The 16086-nt window shown below is 44.3% G+C and overlaps 1 protein-coding gene across 1 annotated transcript in view; it reads left to right on the top strand.

Moving 5' to 3' along the window:
- LOC126234959 (rab3 GTPase-activating protein catalytic subunit) overlaps positions 1–16086 on the top strand; it is a gene marked incomplete at its 3' end in the record, with an annotated part of 492900 nt that overhangs the window by 459002 nt on the left and 17812 nt on the right. Inside the window, exon 10 of the mRNA XM_049943698.1 lies at positions 10357–10664. Coding sequence (XP_049799655.1) covers positions 10357–10664 — 308 coding nt within the window. The remainder of the gene's footprint in view (positions 1–10356; positions 10665–16086) is intronic.

Below are 16086 nucleotides of genomic sequence, written 5' to 3'. Positions count from 1 at the left end.
TACATATTACTCTCCTGTTACATTTTTGGTGGTGGTCTTCTTCTTCTTCTTATGAACGCCAATTTGCGGTTTTTTCCACATTCCACAGCACTATGCACTGAACGCTTGTTTTAATGCAATGTTTTGGTTTCTGTTGACAACTGTCAAATGTTTTTGCCAAAGATCGAAACTTATGAGTGTAATTATTGAAGTATCTGTGGTCTGTTCGTGTATGCATTTGGGTGTGCGTTTGTGTGTGTGTATGTGTGTGTGTGTGTGTGATATTAATTTTATTTTATTTTATTTTTTTGTGCTCTGTGTGTGTGTGTGTGTGTGTGTGTGTGTGTGTGTGTGTGTGTGTCTGAATTTTGGTGTGGTATATTTTTTTTCTTTTTTTTTCTCTTGTGTGTGTGTGTGTGTGTGTGTGTGTGTGTGTGTGTGTGTGTGTGTGTGTGTGTGTGTGTGTGCAGATGGTGTGGGGGAGAGTTTTTTTGTTTTATGTTATTATTTCCTTTATTAAGTGTAGTAGGGAGCCTGTGCTGATGTGTGTTTGTTCATTTATCACATGTTTGTTTTCTGCTATGGCTTTCTGGATGTGGAAGTTTTCTTGTGTTTGTATAAGATGTTTGTCATGGTTGCTTATTCTCATTATTTTCATTTCTTGTTCCATGTTTGTAGGATGATGGTTGTAGTGTTTTAAATGTTCTGTAAATGTGGAATGGTTTGTTTCATACTTCCAACATCTGATATGTTCTTTGTATCTTGTTTCAAAATTCCTGCATGTCATGCCTATGTATACTGCATCACAACTTTGACATTCAAGTTTATATATTCCTGATTGTTGGAATTTGTCCCTCTTGGTAGCTGGCTGGCTTAGGTGTGATTGAAGGGTTTGCCCAGGCTTATATGCTATTTTGAAGCCCTGTCTCTTTAGGATGTTTGCAACTCTGTGTGTTAGTTTATGTGTGTAGGTTATGGTGTACCATCTGGTTCTTTTCTGTGTGGTGTTGTCATTGTGTGTGTTTGTTGAGTGTGTTTGTGAGTTTTCAGCTTGTGAGTTCTTTTGTATTCTCAAATGTTGTGTTTGTTTTTTATTTGTGTTTTTATTTTTTGATTGAGCCTGTGTACCACATGTGTGTCATACCCATTGTTCCTAGCTATTTGTATGATTGTACTCATTTCTTGTTCATAGTTTCTCTTGCTGAGTGGGATTCTGTTTAATCTATGTAACATGTGTCTTAGTGCTGCAAGTTTCTGGCTGTGGGGGTGGTTGGATGTGGAATGTATTATTGTGTCTGTGGCTGTTGGTTTTCTAAAGATGTTAAATGTATGTTTTCCATTTTCTTTTTTAATTGTAATGTCAAGGAAATTTATTTGATTTTCTTTTTCTTTTTAAGTGTGAATTTTATGTTCTGATGAGCTTTGTTTATTTCTGAATGGAGTTCATCTATTGTTTCACTTGGCTCATCTACTAGACAAATAATGTCATCCACGTATCTGTACCAATTTATGATTTTGAAAGTTTCATTTGTGGTTATCTTTTCAAATATCTGATTTTCTAGGTGACTGATGAAAATGTTTGCTAGTGTTCCTGATATTGGGGATCCCATGGGCAGTCCATCAGTTTGTAGATAATATTCTTTCTCAAACTGAAAGTAGTTATGTTCAGTTGTCAGTCTGAGCATATCTGTTATTTCTTTTATTGCGTCTGTGGTGAGGTTGCTGTGGGATGAGAGATTTTGTTCTATGATTTCTATTGTTTCTGTGATAGGGATGGAGGTATACATATTTTCTATATCGAATGAAATCACTGCACTTCCTACTGTTGATAATAGGTACGAAAGTTTCACAGTACCTGGTATGTTGTGAGCAAGTATGTGTGCTTCGAACTGTTGCAACCGCTCAAGCCATTCCTCTTCTTGTTCACGAAACTGGCGAAAAGGCGGTATAGCAGCTGTAGTAGGTGGTGCTTGTTCTGTCGGGCGCGAAGCGTTGGCCAGTAGCTGCTGCATAGTGTTGAGGAGGGTAGAGATTTGCTGCGTTTGAAACTGAAACATCTGCGTTAACTGTGTGGCATCTGACGCGTGCAGCTGTGTCGTCTGAGCAGGGAGTGGTATAGGCGGGGTGGGCATGTTGGAAGTGACAAATGCAACGAACAGACAAGGCAAACAAGAAAAACAAGTGCAAAAGCAAATAAAATTTCTGAAACGCCCACCTGAAAACACTGATTAGCAAAAGAGACTGTTAAAGCAAGTAAACACCCCTGCAAAGTAAACACAAGGGAGAATTAAGGCACCAGCAAAACAAAAGAAAATTCCGTGGCCGTAAGACGCGGAACTTGTTTGTGAATCCTCGTCGTCAGTGTGGGGTCATGCCCACTTGTCTCTTATAGGTTGCCTAGGAAACTGTTTTCTCGGATAGCTGGACAACGTACAAACAAACTCATTAATGGAGTATATTACAGTAATTCAACTGTCAATACTTAACTTGTGTATGTACAAGGTGGTGTTGCAAGTAATTGGCGATATGCAAATAATCAATGTCCTTCGATAGAAACAATTTCGATGTAAGCTAATCACACAAGTTCGTAAGTCACAGCTCTTCTAGTGCGGCCGAGGCTAGGCGGTGCGTCGCTTTTATTCTCTTCGTGTAGAGGCCCCTCCTGTCGTGGTGACGCCCCAGTCAGTGTGCTGTCGGCTGACGTCGTCTCACAGCCCTGTCTGCCGTATCAAAAATGGTTCAAATGGCTCTGAGCACTATGGGACTCAACTGCTGAGGTCATTAGTCCCCTAGAACTTAGAACTAGTTAAACCTAACTAACCTAAGGACATCACAAACATCCATGCCCGAGGCAGGATTCGAACCTGCGACCGTAGCGGTCTTGCGGTTCCAGACTGCAGCGCCTTTAACCGCACGGCCACTTCGGCCGACTCTGCCGTATCGTTCTTAATCTTCAAGCCGGCGCTTGTCGTTACGCTGGAACACATCGAAATGGTTCAAATGGCTCTGAGCACTATGGGTCTTAACATCTGAGGTCATCAATTCCCTAGACTTAGAACTACTTAAACCTGACTAACCTAAGGACATCGCACACATCTATGCACGAGGCAGGAGTAGAACCTACGACCGTAGCAGCCGCGTGGTTCCGGACTGAGGCGTCTAGAACCGCTCGGCCTCAGCGGCCGGCTGGAAAACGTCACACCAACTGTTGCCCCACAATTCACCCCTTCATTTGATGCCTGTGAAATGAAATGGAGGTGGGAACCGGGACACACAGCGTTGAAATCAGGCGCATTTCTTACGGCTGGCCGAGGGAAACACACCGCTTCTCAGAATCGACACACAGAGGTCTCAGGGGATGAAGTAAAGGGCGTCAGTGAAACCATCTGGTTTCGTTGGGGCGTTGATTCTCACACGTTTAGCGATCGAAAAAGACAGTTTGCATGCGATGAGCAGCAGAACGTTCTTGACAAAACAGAATGTCAAATCAGACACCTTTCAGCGGTCTGTTTCGACATTATTTTATTGGGCTACCAGTTTCTTTGATTTATTACGTCATCTTCAAGCCCCCTGACCGACGTGTAGCAATATTCCAACCTCGGTTTCGGTCAAAATAGGGGCAAGCGTTCAGAGACTGGTATTTGTAGATTTCTGCTTGATACAGCGATCACTTCAGACATCATGTCTGACGGACATACACGGTTCTTGACAAAGTTCGACGCAGCTGGCACACCACGGACGATTCAGCGCTACTGTTAAAGACATCGTCAGGCTGCAATCGCATTAACGAGATCTGACCCCCTTTAAAATGCAGTGCGATCTCAATTTTTGCCCTGGTATAAATGATGGTAGAGCAACGACCTTGCCACAGTGGTAATACGGGTCCTCGTCAGATCACCGAAGTCAAGCGCTGTCTGGTTTGGCTAGCAGTTGGATGGGTAACCATCTGGTCTGCCACGCGCTATTGGCAAGCGAGCTGCACTCCGTCATTGTGAGGCAAACTGAGGAGCTACTTGACTGGCTCCGGTCACGAAAACTGACACCGGTTGGGAGAGCGGAGTGTTGACCTCACACTCTTCCCTATCCACATCCGGTGACGCCTATAGGATGAGGATGTCACGGCAGTCGGTCAGTACCGTTAGGGCTTCTGAGATCTGTTCGTACAGAGTTAGCTTTAGTTAAGTTAATACAGACTCGAACCAATAGGGATTGTTCAAAACCATAGGACGAAATTTGAACGTGATCCGAGGCAGCACAGGTTGCTTACACTTTTCAGCCTTTCATTTGCGCCAAAGATTGACGAAAACCTCCTCCTGTTGCACATCGTATTGCGAACCATTGTTTTCGATCGCGAAACGTGTGGGAATCAAAGCCCAGAGGAAAAGCGATGGTTTCATTGGTGCCTTTTACGCCAACCCTGAGGCCTTTCTGCGTCGATTCTGAGCGGAGGTGTGTCTGAATTGTTTTCTTCGGCCTCGGTTAAGAAAAGCGCGTGTTTCGAACGATATACGCTGTGCGTCGCTGTTCTTAACGCCATCGCAAGGAAGTCGGAACAAGTGGTTAAATATGTAAGAAGGAGTGTGGCGACCCTTCCATCGCGCGACACTTTCACCGTGGCGTTGGGTAGTGTTGTGGTGAAATTTGGTGCCAATGAGACATCATTGACGCACCTTACAAGAGACATGGCCTTTTTCACATATGTGGACACCTTGCTGTTTAAAGCGACATCGAGCCCGAGGGTGAGGCATTTGCACCATTAGAGACGAAATTCATAATAGCGAGGTGAAAAACCGACCAGTTAAACGAGGTACTGGTGTTTCAGTTCTGAATAACCGCTACTTTGATGTATTTCGTTGGTTTCGGTTACAGCAGGTGTTTTTTTATTTTTTTTACTAATAACCGAGTACAAAATGGAAATAGCAATTAGCCGTAGCAGCAGTGGTAAAATTTTTCGTTTGTAAATAAAGTTTAAAAAAAAGAGTAATTTTTACTGATAAAATTGACATCGGTTAGAAATATTGCGTTATTATAGAATACGGAAAAAGCGATCAGTGCTATTTTAAGCCGGCCGCTGGTGGCCGAGCGGTTCTGGCGCTACAGTCTGGAACCGCGCGACCGCTACGGTCGCAGGTTCGAATCCTGCCTCGGGCATGGATGTGTGTGTTGTCCTTAGGTTAGTTAGGTTTAAGTAGTTCTAAGTTCTAGGGGACTTATGACCTCAGCAGTTGAGTCCCATAGTGCTCAGAGCCAAGTGCTATTTTAACAACAACGCCAACGGGTACGAGCAACAGACGCACGGCGTAAGTACTAGTACAGCTTAGCTGAAACATTACTGTTGCTGTGTGTCGTGGCTTAAGGTATGCATGTACGTGCAGTGTGTGAGACTTGCCCCAGCTCGTCTGTACTGTAGTGTCTCGCTGTCGCCTCCGGACATCCGTTGTATTGTAGAATGGATCCAACCCTAGTCTGGAAATATTTTTACGAACTCACGTAGCAACGCAGTACAACGCTTCATTTGGTTTAAAACATTAAAGGTTTGTGTGCCATTTTTATGAAATAGAAAAGAGGAAGGAAAGGATAGTAACAGGAATACCTTAAAAACCTAACAACAATAATTCACAGTAGGCGATAAAAACAGAAAGCCGGCCGGTGTGTTTGGCCGCGGTGGTCTCGCGGTTAAGGCGCTCAGTCCGGAACCGCGCGACTGCTACGGTCGCAGGTTCGAATCCTGCCTTGGGCATGGATGTGTGTGATGTCCTTAGGTTAGTTAGGTTTAAGTAGTTCTAAGTTCTAGGGGACTGATGAGCACAGATGTCAAGTCCCATAGTGCTCAGAGCCATTTTGAACCGGCCGGTGTGGCCGTGCGGTTCTAGGCGCTTCAGTCTGGAACCGCGTGACCGCTACGGTCGTAGGTTCGAATCCTGCCTCGGGCATGGATGTGCGTGATGTCCTTAGGTTAGTTAGGTTTAAGTAGTTCTAAGTTCTAGGGGACTGATGACCATACACGTTAAGTCCCATAGTGCTCAGATCCATTTGAACCAAAAACAGAAAGTAGCTCAGTTGCTGCCTGTGTGTACATACTATGCCTTTATCCGCTTGTAGTCCTTGAAAACGGACAGAGTAACACGAAAAACAGAGTCGTTCGACGTGACATTTCATCCTTCGGCACTGACTATTCTTAATGCCCAAATAGTGTTGTGATCCCCGTTTGCAGCATGATTTTTGAACAGAGTTTCAAAGAATTAGAATCAGTAGAACAATACTGCAAATTTCTTGTAGTATTCCGCCAGTTGGCGCTTTTTCGAGAAAACCAGAGGACGGTGAATGTTCAAAGATTTTTAATTTTTTTTATTTGCCTGTATAATGTAATATTTTGTTGTTTGTGTCTCGATACTGTGTGAGTCAAAACTGTTCAATCTTTGCTTGATTTTTATGTTTAATGCAGTAAATAATAGGAATAAAAAAGCGAAAATAGCTTGTATCAGAAACCGGTTACTTTCAGCGGTTTTAACAATCAGGTTAAAGTGGTGTGGAAAAAAAACCATATAAACAAAAACCGGTTGTTTCAGCGATTCTCTTCTAGGTGTGTTGACAAAATATGGATGTATGGATACTTTTCCAAAAACAAATCTGCATATATTGGCGATATTTTCCCGATGCATCGATATCGAAATGGCAGTATCGATTCGTGGTATTTTCATTTTAAATTATATTTTTTTCACATTTTTTTAAATATTTGAAGTTGTTCTTTTGAAAATGTTGTGGAACATAATTTTATTTTCACTGTGTGAAGGAGTCTTACTACATTTTGAGCTTTCCTCGCGTCCAGTCTTTCTATTTGAGTGTGTGAGGCCTCCGGTATATCTATATTTAAAAAGATTTCTTTATCAGGCCTAGGTGCATCGAAAAAAATTATCGATATATCGACGGGAAGAATATCGACGTACTGGCCTGTAAAAATATCGGCTCCACATGGCAAATATACTGCCAGTTTCAGAGATGTATATTTAAGTATTAATTTATTAACAGAAAATCTGTACAACCTCAAACTTGCAACATGCTTATCCCCCACAAAGCAGGAATAGAAAGGAAAACGATGCACGTTCACGCTTGGAGATAACCACTTTGCTAAGTATAGGTGACCCAAATATATATTTCGTATGGCTAATAGAATACAGCAGTAAGTAAGTAGTAACACAAACAACGTATAAAAACAATGAATGTTCAATGTTACGGGCAACAAACAATTATTAGATCTAAAAAAGGAAGTAAAACACAAAATACACAAAAATACATAGACATTATAGTAATAGTATCTAGTAATAGGTTTTTCAGGAGGAGAAGAGTAGAGCAGACTCATGGTTGTATGTCCAAGCCCCTCAGCCAGCCAGAAGCATCTCCCTCCAGGAGGTGCAGCTCCTGCATTGTGCCAGGGAATCTCCTCGTAGGGAAGTCCATTGCGATATGATGTAGAGTTTGTGGATTCCCACAGTCGCAGTTGGGTGAGTCAGTCTGTCCCCATTTGTGCTTCCAGTAATTACATCTACCATAGCCTGTTCGGATACGATTTAAAGTTGTCCAAGATTTTCTGGGAAGACCGAAGCCCTCGGGCCGTACGGTTGGATCCGAGACTAAGTTAAGGTGATCAGGGTTAGACATATCCCATTCCCGACGCCAGGCTTCGTCGATATCATAATTGTCCTCGATCAGCTGTTGCCCTAATCTCCATTATGGCTTACGGGACTTGGAGCCTGTGGCTGGGATTCTTACAGTCTTCGTGTAAGGGTAGGTCACGGTTGTTAGCGCACTTTTGCCATTCCCTTTTCAGTGCAGATCTTCGCCTTAGATGAGGTGGGGCTATGTTAGCCAGTACCGGGAGCCATTGGTGGGGCATCGGTTTAATAGTGCCTGAGACGAGCCTCATGGTGTCGTTTAGCTGGGTGTCCACCCAAAGAAGAAGTGTGATTGCACTGCCGGTGAGGGGGATCGAGGCGGGGAGGGGGGGCTGTCGTGAATGGAATGTCAAGATATCCGATGTGAAGAAATAGCACACCACTTGCGGCAAAAAACAATTTTTAACGCAACTAGTGCGCCATTTCTTTACATCGGCAGTCTACAAAGACAGCTGCCTAAAATCATGAACAAAACTCTAAATGACAGGGGTGGTCTTGGCGGTGGGCGGAGACGTCTGAGAGGAAATGCTGATGTAATCGACGCTCGGCGCCACCAACAGAAAATGCAGCGTTTAATTTCATCATGCAATTTTAATACTACAACTGCTAGGTCGCTGGCGTTTGCAGAAATGAAAAACCAGGGAAGTCGACATGAAGTGTCCGGGACAAATCAAATACGTGACGGACCCATAGGACATATTTTATTGCGTCACTAACCTGCAATTACCATTGTTAGCAAAGTGGATATCGCATCGTTTTCCTTTCAATTCCTGCTCTGAGGAGGATAAGAAGGTTGCTAGTTTGTGGTTGTACAGATTTTCTATTAATAAATCAATACCTAAATATACAGCTCTGAAACTGGCTGTATATTTGCAGTATGCAGCCGATATTTTTACAGGCCACTACGTCGATATTGTTCCCGTCGATATATCGATAATTTGTTTCGATACATCGAGGGCTGATTAAGAAATTTTTTACATATTCACTACTGGTCATTAAAATTGCTGCACCAAGAAGAATTGGAGATGATAAACGGGTATTCATTGGACAAATATACTATACTAAGAACTGACATGTCATTACATTTTCACGCAGTTTGGGTGCATAGATACTGAGAAATCAGTACCCAGAACAACCACCTCTAGCCGTAAGAACGGCCTTGATACGCCTGGGCATTGAGTCAAACAGAGCTTCGATGGCATGTACAGTTACAGCTGCCCATGGAGCTTCAACACAATACCACAGTTCATCAACAGTAGTGACTGGAATATTGTGACGAGCCAGTTGCTCGGCCACCATTGACCAGACGTTTTCAATTGGTGATAGATTTGGAGAATGTGCTGGCCAGGGCAACAGTCGAACATTTTCTGTATCCAGAAAGGCCCGTACAGGACCTGCAACATGCGGTCGTGCATTATCCTGCTGAAATGTAGGGTTTGGCAGTGATCGAATGAAGGGTGGAGCCACGGGTCGTAACACATCTGAAATGTAAGGTCCACTGTTGAAAGTGCCGTCAATGCGAACAAGAGGTGACCGAGACGTGTAACCAATGGCACCCCATAGCATCACGCCGGGTGTTACGCCAGTATGGCGATGACGAATACACCCTTCAAATGTGCGTTCACCGCGATGTCGCCAAACACGGATGCGACTGTCATGATGCTGTAAACAGAACCTGGATTCATCCGGAAAAATGGAGTTTGCTATTCGTGGACCCAGGTTCGTCGTTGAGTACACCATCGCAAGCGCTCCTGTCTGTGATGCAGCGTCAAGGGTAACCGCAGCCACGGTCTCCGAGCTGATAGTGCATGCTGCTGCAAACGTCGTCGAGCTGTTCGTGCAGATGGTTGTTGTCTTGCAAACGTCCCCATCTGTTGACTCAGGGATCGAGACGTGGCTGCACGATTCGTTACAGCCATGCGGATAAGATGCCTGTCATCTCGACTGCTAGTGATACGAGGCCGTTGGGATCCAGCACGGCGTTCCGTATTACTGTTCTGAACCCACCGATTCCATATTGTGCTAACAGTCATTGGATCTCGACCAACGCGAGCAGCAATGTCGCGATACGATAAACCGCAATTGCGAATGGCTAGAATCCGACCTTTATCAAAGTCGGAAACGTGATGGTACGCATTTCTCCTCGTTACACGAGGCATCACAACAACGTTTCACCAGGCAACGCCGGTCAACTGCTGTTTGTGTATGAGAAATCTGTTGGAAACTTTCTTCATCTCAGCACGTTGTAGGTGTCGCCACGGGCGCCAACCTTGTGTGAATGCTCTAAAAAACTAATCATTTGCATATCACAGCATCTTCTTCCTGTCGGTTAAATTTCGCGTCTGTAGCACGTCATCTTCGTGGTGTAGCAATTTTAGTGGTCAGTAGTATAGAATGTGCAGCCGATATTTTTACAGGCTGGTACGTCGATATTCTTCCCGTCGATATATCGATAATTCTTTTCAATACATCGACGGCTGATAAAGAAATCTTTCTAAATATAGGTATATCGGGGACCGGATATTTATATAAAAAAAAATCGACTGTCCTTGTTAGTAGGCGGCTTTGAGCTTAATTTGAGACTTGTGTGTCGCTATAGGAGACAGTTATGGGATTTCGTAAAGGTGACTCTTTAACTGCGTTGCGCAGTGTACATTTCAAGTGGCGTGTATCGCACGGGTGCGCTGTGTCGGCTCTCTTTCAGAGTCGGACGAGGAGTTCTTCGACTGCTCGGCGGACGCGCCCGCGGGCGCCGGGGGCGGCGGCGACCGGCCGCGGCACTCGCTGTGGAACCGGCCGGCGGGCCGGCTGACGCGCCACCCGCAGCTGCGGCTGCTGCGCACGGGCGAGCCGCTGTACGTGCCGGTGACGCAGCAGCACACGCCCAAGACGGAGGACCAGCAGCAGGAGGACGAGGACGTGCTCGTCCAGCTGGGCACGGACGAGCGCGCCGCCCAGCTGCGCGCGCGCATAATGAGCGCCGCCCTGCTCTCCGACATGGAGTGCTTTAAGGTGGGGCCCGCGCGATGCAGGTGGCGCCCCGCAGCTCGATATTCGTGTTAATAAGTGGCGCCCCACAGCTCGTAAATGAATTTGTCACTGTTGTCACTTAGTATTATAAATTACATCGTCAGCCATAAAATTTGCAGACACTGCACTCCTTCGTGCTATACCAACGTCCAGAATTAGCGCTACCAACGGAGACATTCTACATTCTCTGCACGTATTCCACATAATGTACAATACTCCAGTTCATAATGCTAATTTTCAACGTTAGTATAGCATCAGTGAGTGCAGTGCTGCACATTCTTTTATTTATTCATTTGTCGAATGGTTTCACACTGGACTCGCATTCGGGAGGACGACGGTTCAATCCCGCGTCCGGATATCCTGATTGAGATTTTCCGTGATTTCCCTAAATCGCTCCAGGCAAATGCCGGGATGATTCCTTTGACAGGGCACGGCCGACTTCCATCCCCATCCTTCCGTAATCCAATGAGAATGATGACTTCGCTGTTTGGTCTCTTCCCCCAAATCAATCCAATCGTATCGTTTTTTCAGCGTGTTCTCCATATACAGGTGAGGCATTTAAAACTGTTTGTCGGGATATTTGGCGAAATACACATCGGATTACAAAAGAAGTGGTATTAAACGTTGTTCACCTCGAAGACAGACATCCACTAACATAACGCTCTACTCCCCTGCATCACACCTGGAGGCGGGAAGCGGGAGTGGCTTCGGAATCTTAAATAGGAACCACTATATTTTTATTGCAGAGTTGGATTCTCCGTGAAAAAATATGCAACTTTTGTATGAAATATTTCTTTCGTTTCATAATAGATGGCGCCGTAATCGGCAAATATGGAAATGAGATGACAATTGTTGCAAAACGGTACTATCTCAAACAAATACACAACCGATTGCGACGATCGAAATACTTTTTTCATATTTTTGATGATAATATCAAGTGACACCTCCCACAATCGAATGACACACAGACCGCGATCGTGTGCTCAGTCCGCGGCCAGACTGTACATGTAACTTAAATGATTCGAACTGTACACATCTCGTCCCAATTCTTCCACGATGTTAACGATCACAGGGATGGTCCACATCATTGCCGCGTACTTTGAGGCTTATAGAAATGTTACCGAAGCTCGTCAGAGGTCTCTGCTCCCCGACAGGGATGTTCGCAGTATTGTATTTACTCAAACGGGAAGTGTTAAACCTAGAGAAAGAGTCCGACCGCGGCCTGTGACAAACGAAATTGACGCAGTGAATGCTTTAGCTGCGGTTGGTGTAAATCTTCACATTAGTTCTCGGCAAATTGTGCGAGGTCCAGGAATTTCGCAAAGAAGTGCGCTACGCATACTGCATGCACACGAACAGTATCCATTTCATTTATCGATGCCCCAAGAACTGCATTATGACGATTTTCACAATCGCCTGAATTTCTGCAACTGGATACAGGAACAACTGGCAGTCAATGATACTTTCATTTCACAGATACTTTCCTCCGATGAATCAAATTTTACGAATCGTGGTCAACTGAATGGACATAATATGCATTATTGGTCAGCGGAGAATCCCCATTGGGTAAGGCAAGTTGAACATCAACGCTCATGGAGTGTCAGCGGTTGGTTCGGTATTTTAGGTACGCAGGTAACTGGTCAAATGTACGGCGGCATTGTGGATAATGTTTTATCCATACTAATGGACGACGTTCCACTTCAAACGAGACTGGATAAATGGTTTCAGCAGGATGGATGCCCAGCGCATTATTCAGCACTACCTCGAGAAGTTTTGAATCGAAACTATACGGATCGATGTACTGCACGAGGAGGTTCTGAAACGTGGCCCGCACATTCACCCGATTTAACTTCTGTCGATTTTTTTCCTGTGGGGTTGGCTAAAAGAGAGAGTTTACATGGATGTACCAACAACCTCCGAAGATATGCGGCAGTAAATTCGCAATGAATGTTGAAACATTATCATAGAGACACTAATACATGTCGGATTGTCTTTCAGACACAGAGTTGCAATGTACATTAAAAACAACACACAACATTTCGAACATCTGCTGCACTGAAACAGTTGTGAGAGGCAAGGGGACTCACAGTAATCAAGCACCCCCAGATAGTGCGAGGCAAGGGGACTCACCAAAATCAAGCACCCCGAAGGTAACCCATTACTGCTACCTCCACGTCGTTGTTCCTGGGTAACGCCAAATGCACTGCGGGAGGGTAGAAGGTTCACATGATAGCATTTTCCCAAATGTGAAATAATGTACATTGATTTTCCTAATCGGATGTTTATTTTTGTGAGGTGTTACCATTTTGCAACAATTGTTACCCTATATTCATGTGTGTCGACTGTGGCGCCATCTATCATGAAATGAAAGAAATGTTTCATACAAAAGTTACATATTTTCTCAAGGAGAATCCAATCTGCAATAAAAAAATTGGATTTCGTATTTAAGATTTCAAAGCCACCCCCCGTCCAGCCCCCGGGGGTGGTGCAGGGGGTCGAGTGTTATGTTAATGAATGTCCCTCTTGGAGGAGAACAACCTCTATGGCCACTTTATTTTAATCCGATGTGTATTTCGCCAAATATTCCACAAACAGTTTTAAATGCCTCACCTTGTAAAAAAGGCAATGTCCTGACCGACTGACTCAAAATCGCCCAGCCCATACCGATAAGGACAGAAACTTGAAGTCTGGTGGGTAGGGGTATGTGTGGATCTTATACTACAGGCATCTTTTAAGAAGGGAATGTCCGAAATCCCTCACTTACGGGGGTGTATTCCATATCAATACTGTCAAAAGCTTTCTCCAAGTTTACAAAGTCTATAAATGTAGATTTGCCTTTCCTTAACCTATCATCTAAGATAAGTCGTAGAATCAGTATTGCCTCGCATGTTTCTGCAAAACCCAAACTGATCTCCCCTGACGTCGGATTCTACCAGTTTTTTCATTCTTCTATAAATAATTCGTGTCAGTACGTCGCAAACATGACTTACTAAACTAATTGTTCGGTAATGTTAATACCTATCAGCACCTGCTTTCTTCGGAATTGGAACTATTACATTCTTCTTACAGTCTGGGAGTATGTCCCGTGTCTAAAACATCTTGCATACCAGGTGGAATATTTCTGCTACGGCTCTATCTCCCAAGGCTTTCAGTAGTTCTCACGGAATGTTGTCTACTCCCGGGGCCTTGTTTCGACCTGAGTTTTTCAGTGCTCTGTCAAATTCATCTCGCAGTGTCTTATCTCCCATCTCATCTTCATCTACTTCCTCTTCCCTTTCTATAGTACTGCCGTCAAGTACATTTCCCATGTATAGCCCTTTCAAATATTCCTCGCAAGTTTCAGCCTTCCCTTCTTTGTTTAGTACTGGTTCTCCATCTGAGCTCTTGATATTCATACAGCTGCTTCTTTTGTCTCCAAAGATCTCTATAATTTTCCTGTAGCACGTATCTATCTTCCCGATAGTTACAAATGCTTCTATAGAATTCCATTAAATCATTCCTTCTTAGTCGCTTAGAGCTTTCTGTCACTTTCAGTTTTTATGCGTTTGTATGCTTTCGTCTGCTTCAGTTACTAAAATTTAATATTTTCTCCATTTATAAATTCAATATTTCTTTTTATATCCAAAGATTTCTGCAAGGCCTTGTCTTTTTACGCATTTAATCCTCTGCTGCTTTCAATAGTCTATGTCTCAAAGCTACCCATTCGTCTTCTACTGCATTTCTTTCTGCTGTTTCTGTCAATCTTTGCCTAATTCTTCCTGTGAAACTCTTAACAAGCTGTGGTTCTTTCAACTTATCCAGGTCCCATCTCCTAAATTTCCTACCGTTTTGCAAACTATTCAGTTTTAATGTACAATTCATAACCACTAAATTGTGGTCAGAGTCCACACCAGCCCCAGGAAATGCCTTACAGCTTAAATCCTGGTTTAGAAATCTCTGTCTTACCGTTACACATGCAATCTGAAACCTTCCAGTGTCTCCAGGCCTCTTCCACATTTACAGTCTTTTTCATAATTCTTAAAGCAAGTGTTAACGATGATTAAATTATGCTCTGTGAAAAATCTGCCAGGAGGCTTCCTCTTTCATTCCTTTCCAGCCGTTCATAATCTGCTATCTTTCTTTTTGTTCCTATTATTACTACCAAATTCCAGCCACCCCTCAAAATTAAATTTTTCTCTCCCTTAACTATCCGAATAATTCGTTTTATCTCATCGTACAATCTTTCAGTCTCTTCATCATCTGCGGAGGTGGCTGACATACACTGAAGCGCCAAAGAAACTGGTATATGCATGCGTAGTCAAATACTGAGATGTTTTAACAGTCATACGACGTTGCGGTCGCCAACACCTATATAAGACGACAAGTTTCTGGCGCAGTTGTTAGATCGGTTACTGCTGCTACAATGGCAGGTTATCAAGATTTAAGTGAGTTTGAACGTGGTGTTACAGTCAACGCACGAGCGGTGGGACACAGCATCTCCGTAAGACAATTTCATGAGTGAGTGTACCGTGAATATCAGGAACCCGGTGAAACGTCAAATCTGTGACATCGCTGCGGCCGGGGAAAGGTCCTGCAAGATCGGGACCAACGACGACTGAAGAGAATCGTTCAACGTGACAGAAGTGCAACACTTCCGGAAGTTGCTGCAGATTTCAATGCTGGGCCATCAGCAAGTGTGCGAACCGTTCAATGAAACTTCATCGATGTGGGCTTTCGGAGCCGAATACTCACTCGTGTACCCTTGATGACTGCACGGCACAAAACGTTACTCTTCGCCTGGGCCTGTCAACACCAAAATTGGACCGTTGATGACTGGAAACATGTTGCCTGTTCGGACGAGTCTCGTTTCAAATTCTATCGAACGGATGGACGTGTACGAGTATGGAGGCAACCTTATGAATCCATGGACCGTGCATGTCAGCAGGGGACTGTTCAAGCTGTGTAATGGTGTGAGGCGTGTGTAGCTGTAGTGATATGGGACCGCTGATACGACTCTGACAGGTGACACGTACGTAAGCACCCTGTCTGATCACCTGCATCCATTCATGTCCATTGCGCATTGCGATGAAATTGGGCAGTTCCCACAGGACAGTGCGACACCCCACACGTCCAGAATTGCTACAGAGCGGCTCCAGGAACGCACTTCTGCCCACCAAACTCCCCAGACATGAACATTTTTGAGCATATCTGGGATGCCTTGCAACGTGCTGTTCAGAAGAGACCTCCACCCTCTCGTACTCTTACGGATTTGTGAACAGCCCTGCAGGATTCATGGTGTCAGTTCCCTCCAGCACTACTTCATACATCAGTCGTGTCCAAGCCACGTCGTATTGCGGCACTTCTGCGTGCTCGCGGGGTACCTATACGATATTAGGCTCTTCAGTGTATTATCTCTTACTACCGT

Source organism: Schistocerca nitens, chromosome 2, assembly GCF_023898315.1.
Source record: "Schistocerca nitens isolate TAMUIC-IGC-003100 chromosome 2, iqSchNite1.1, whole genome shotgun sequence".
Classification (NCBI taxonomy): Eukaryota; Metazoa; Arthropoda; class Insecta; order Orthoptera; family Acrididae; genus Schistocerca; species Schistocerca nitens.
Note: the sequence above shows the minus strand (reverse complement) of the source record. Positions and strands in the feature narration are given on the sequence as shown.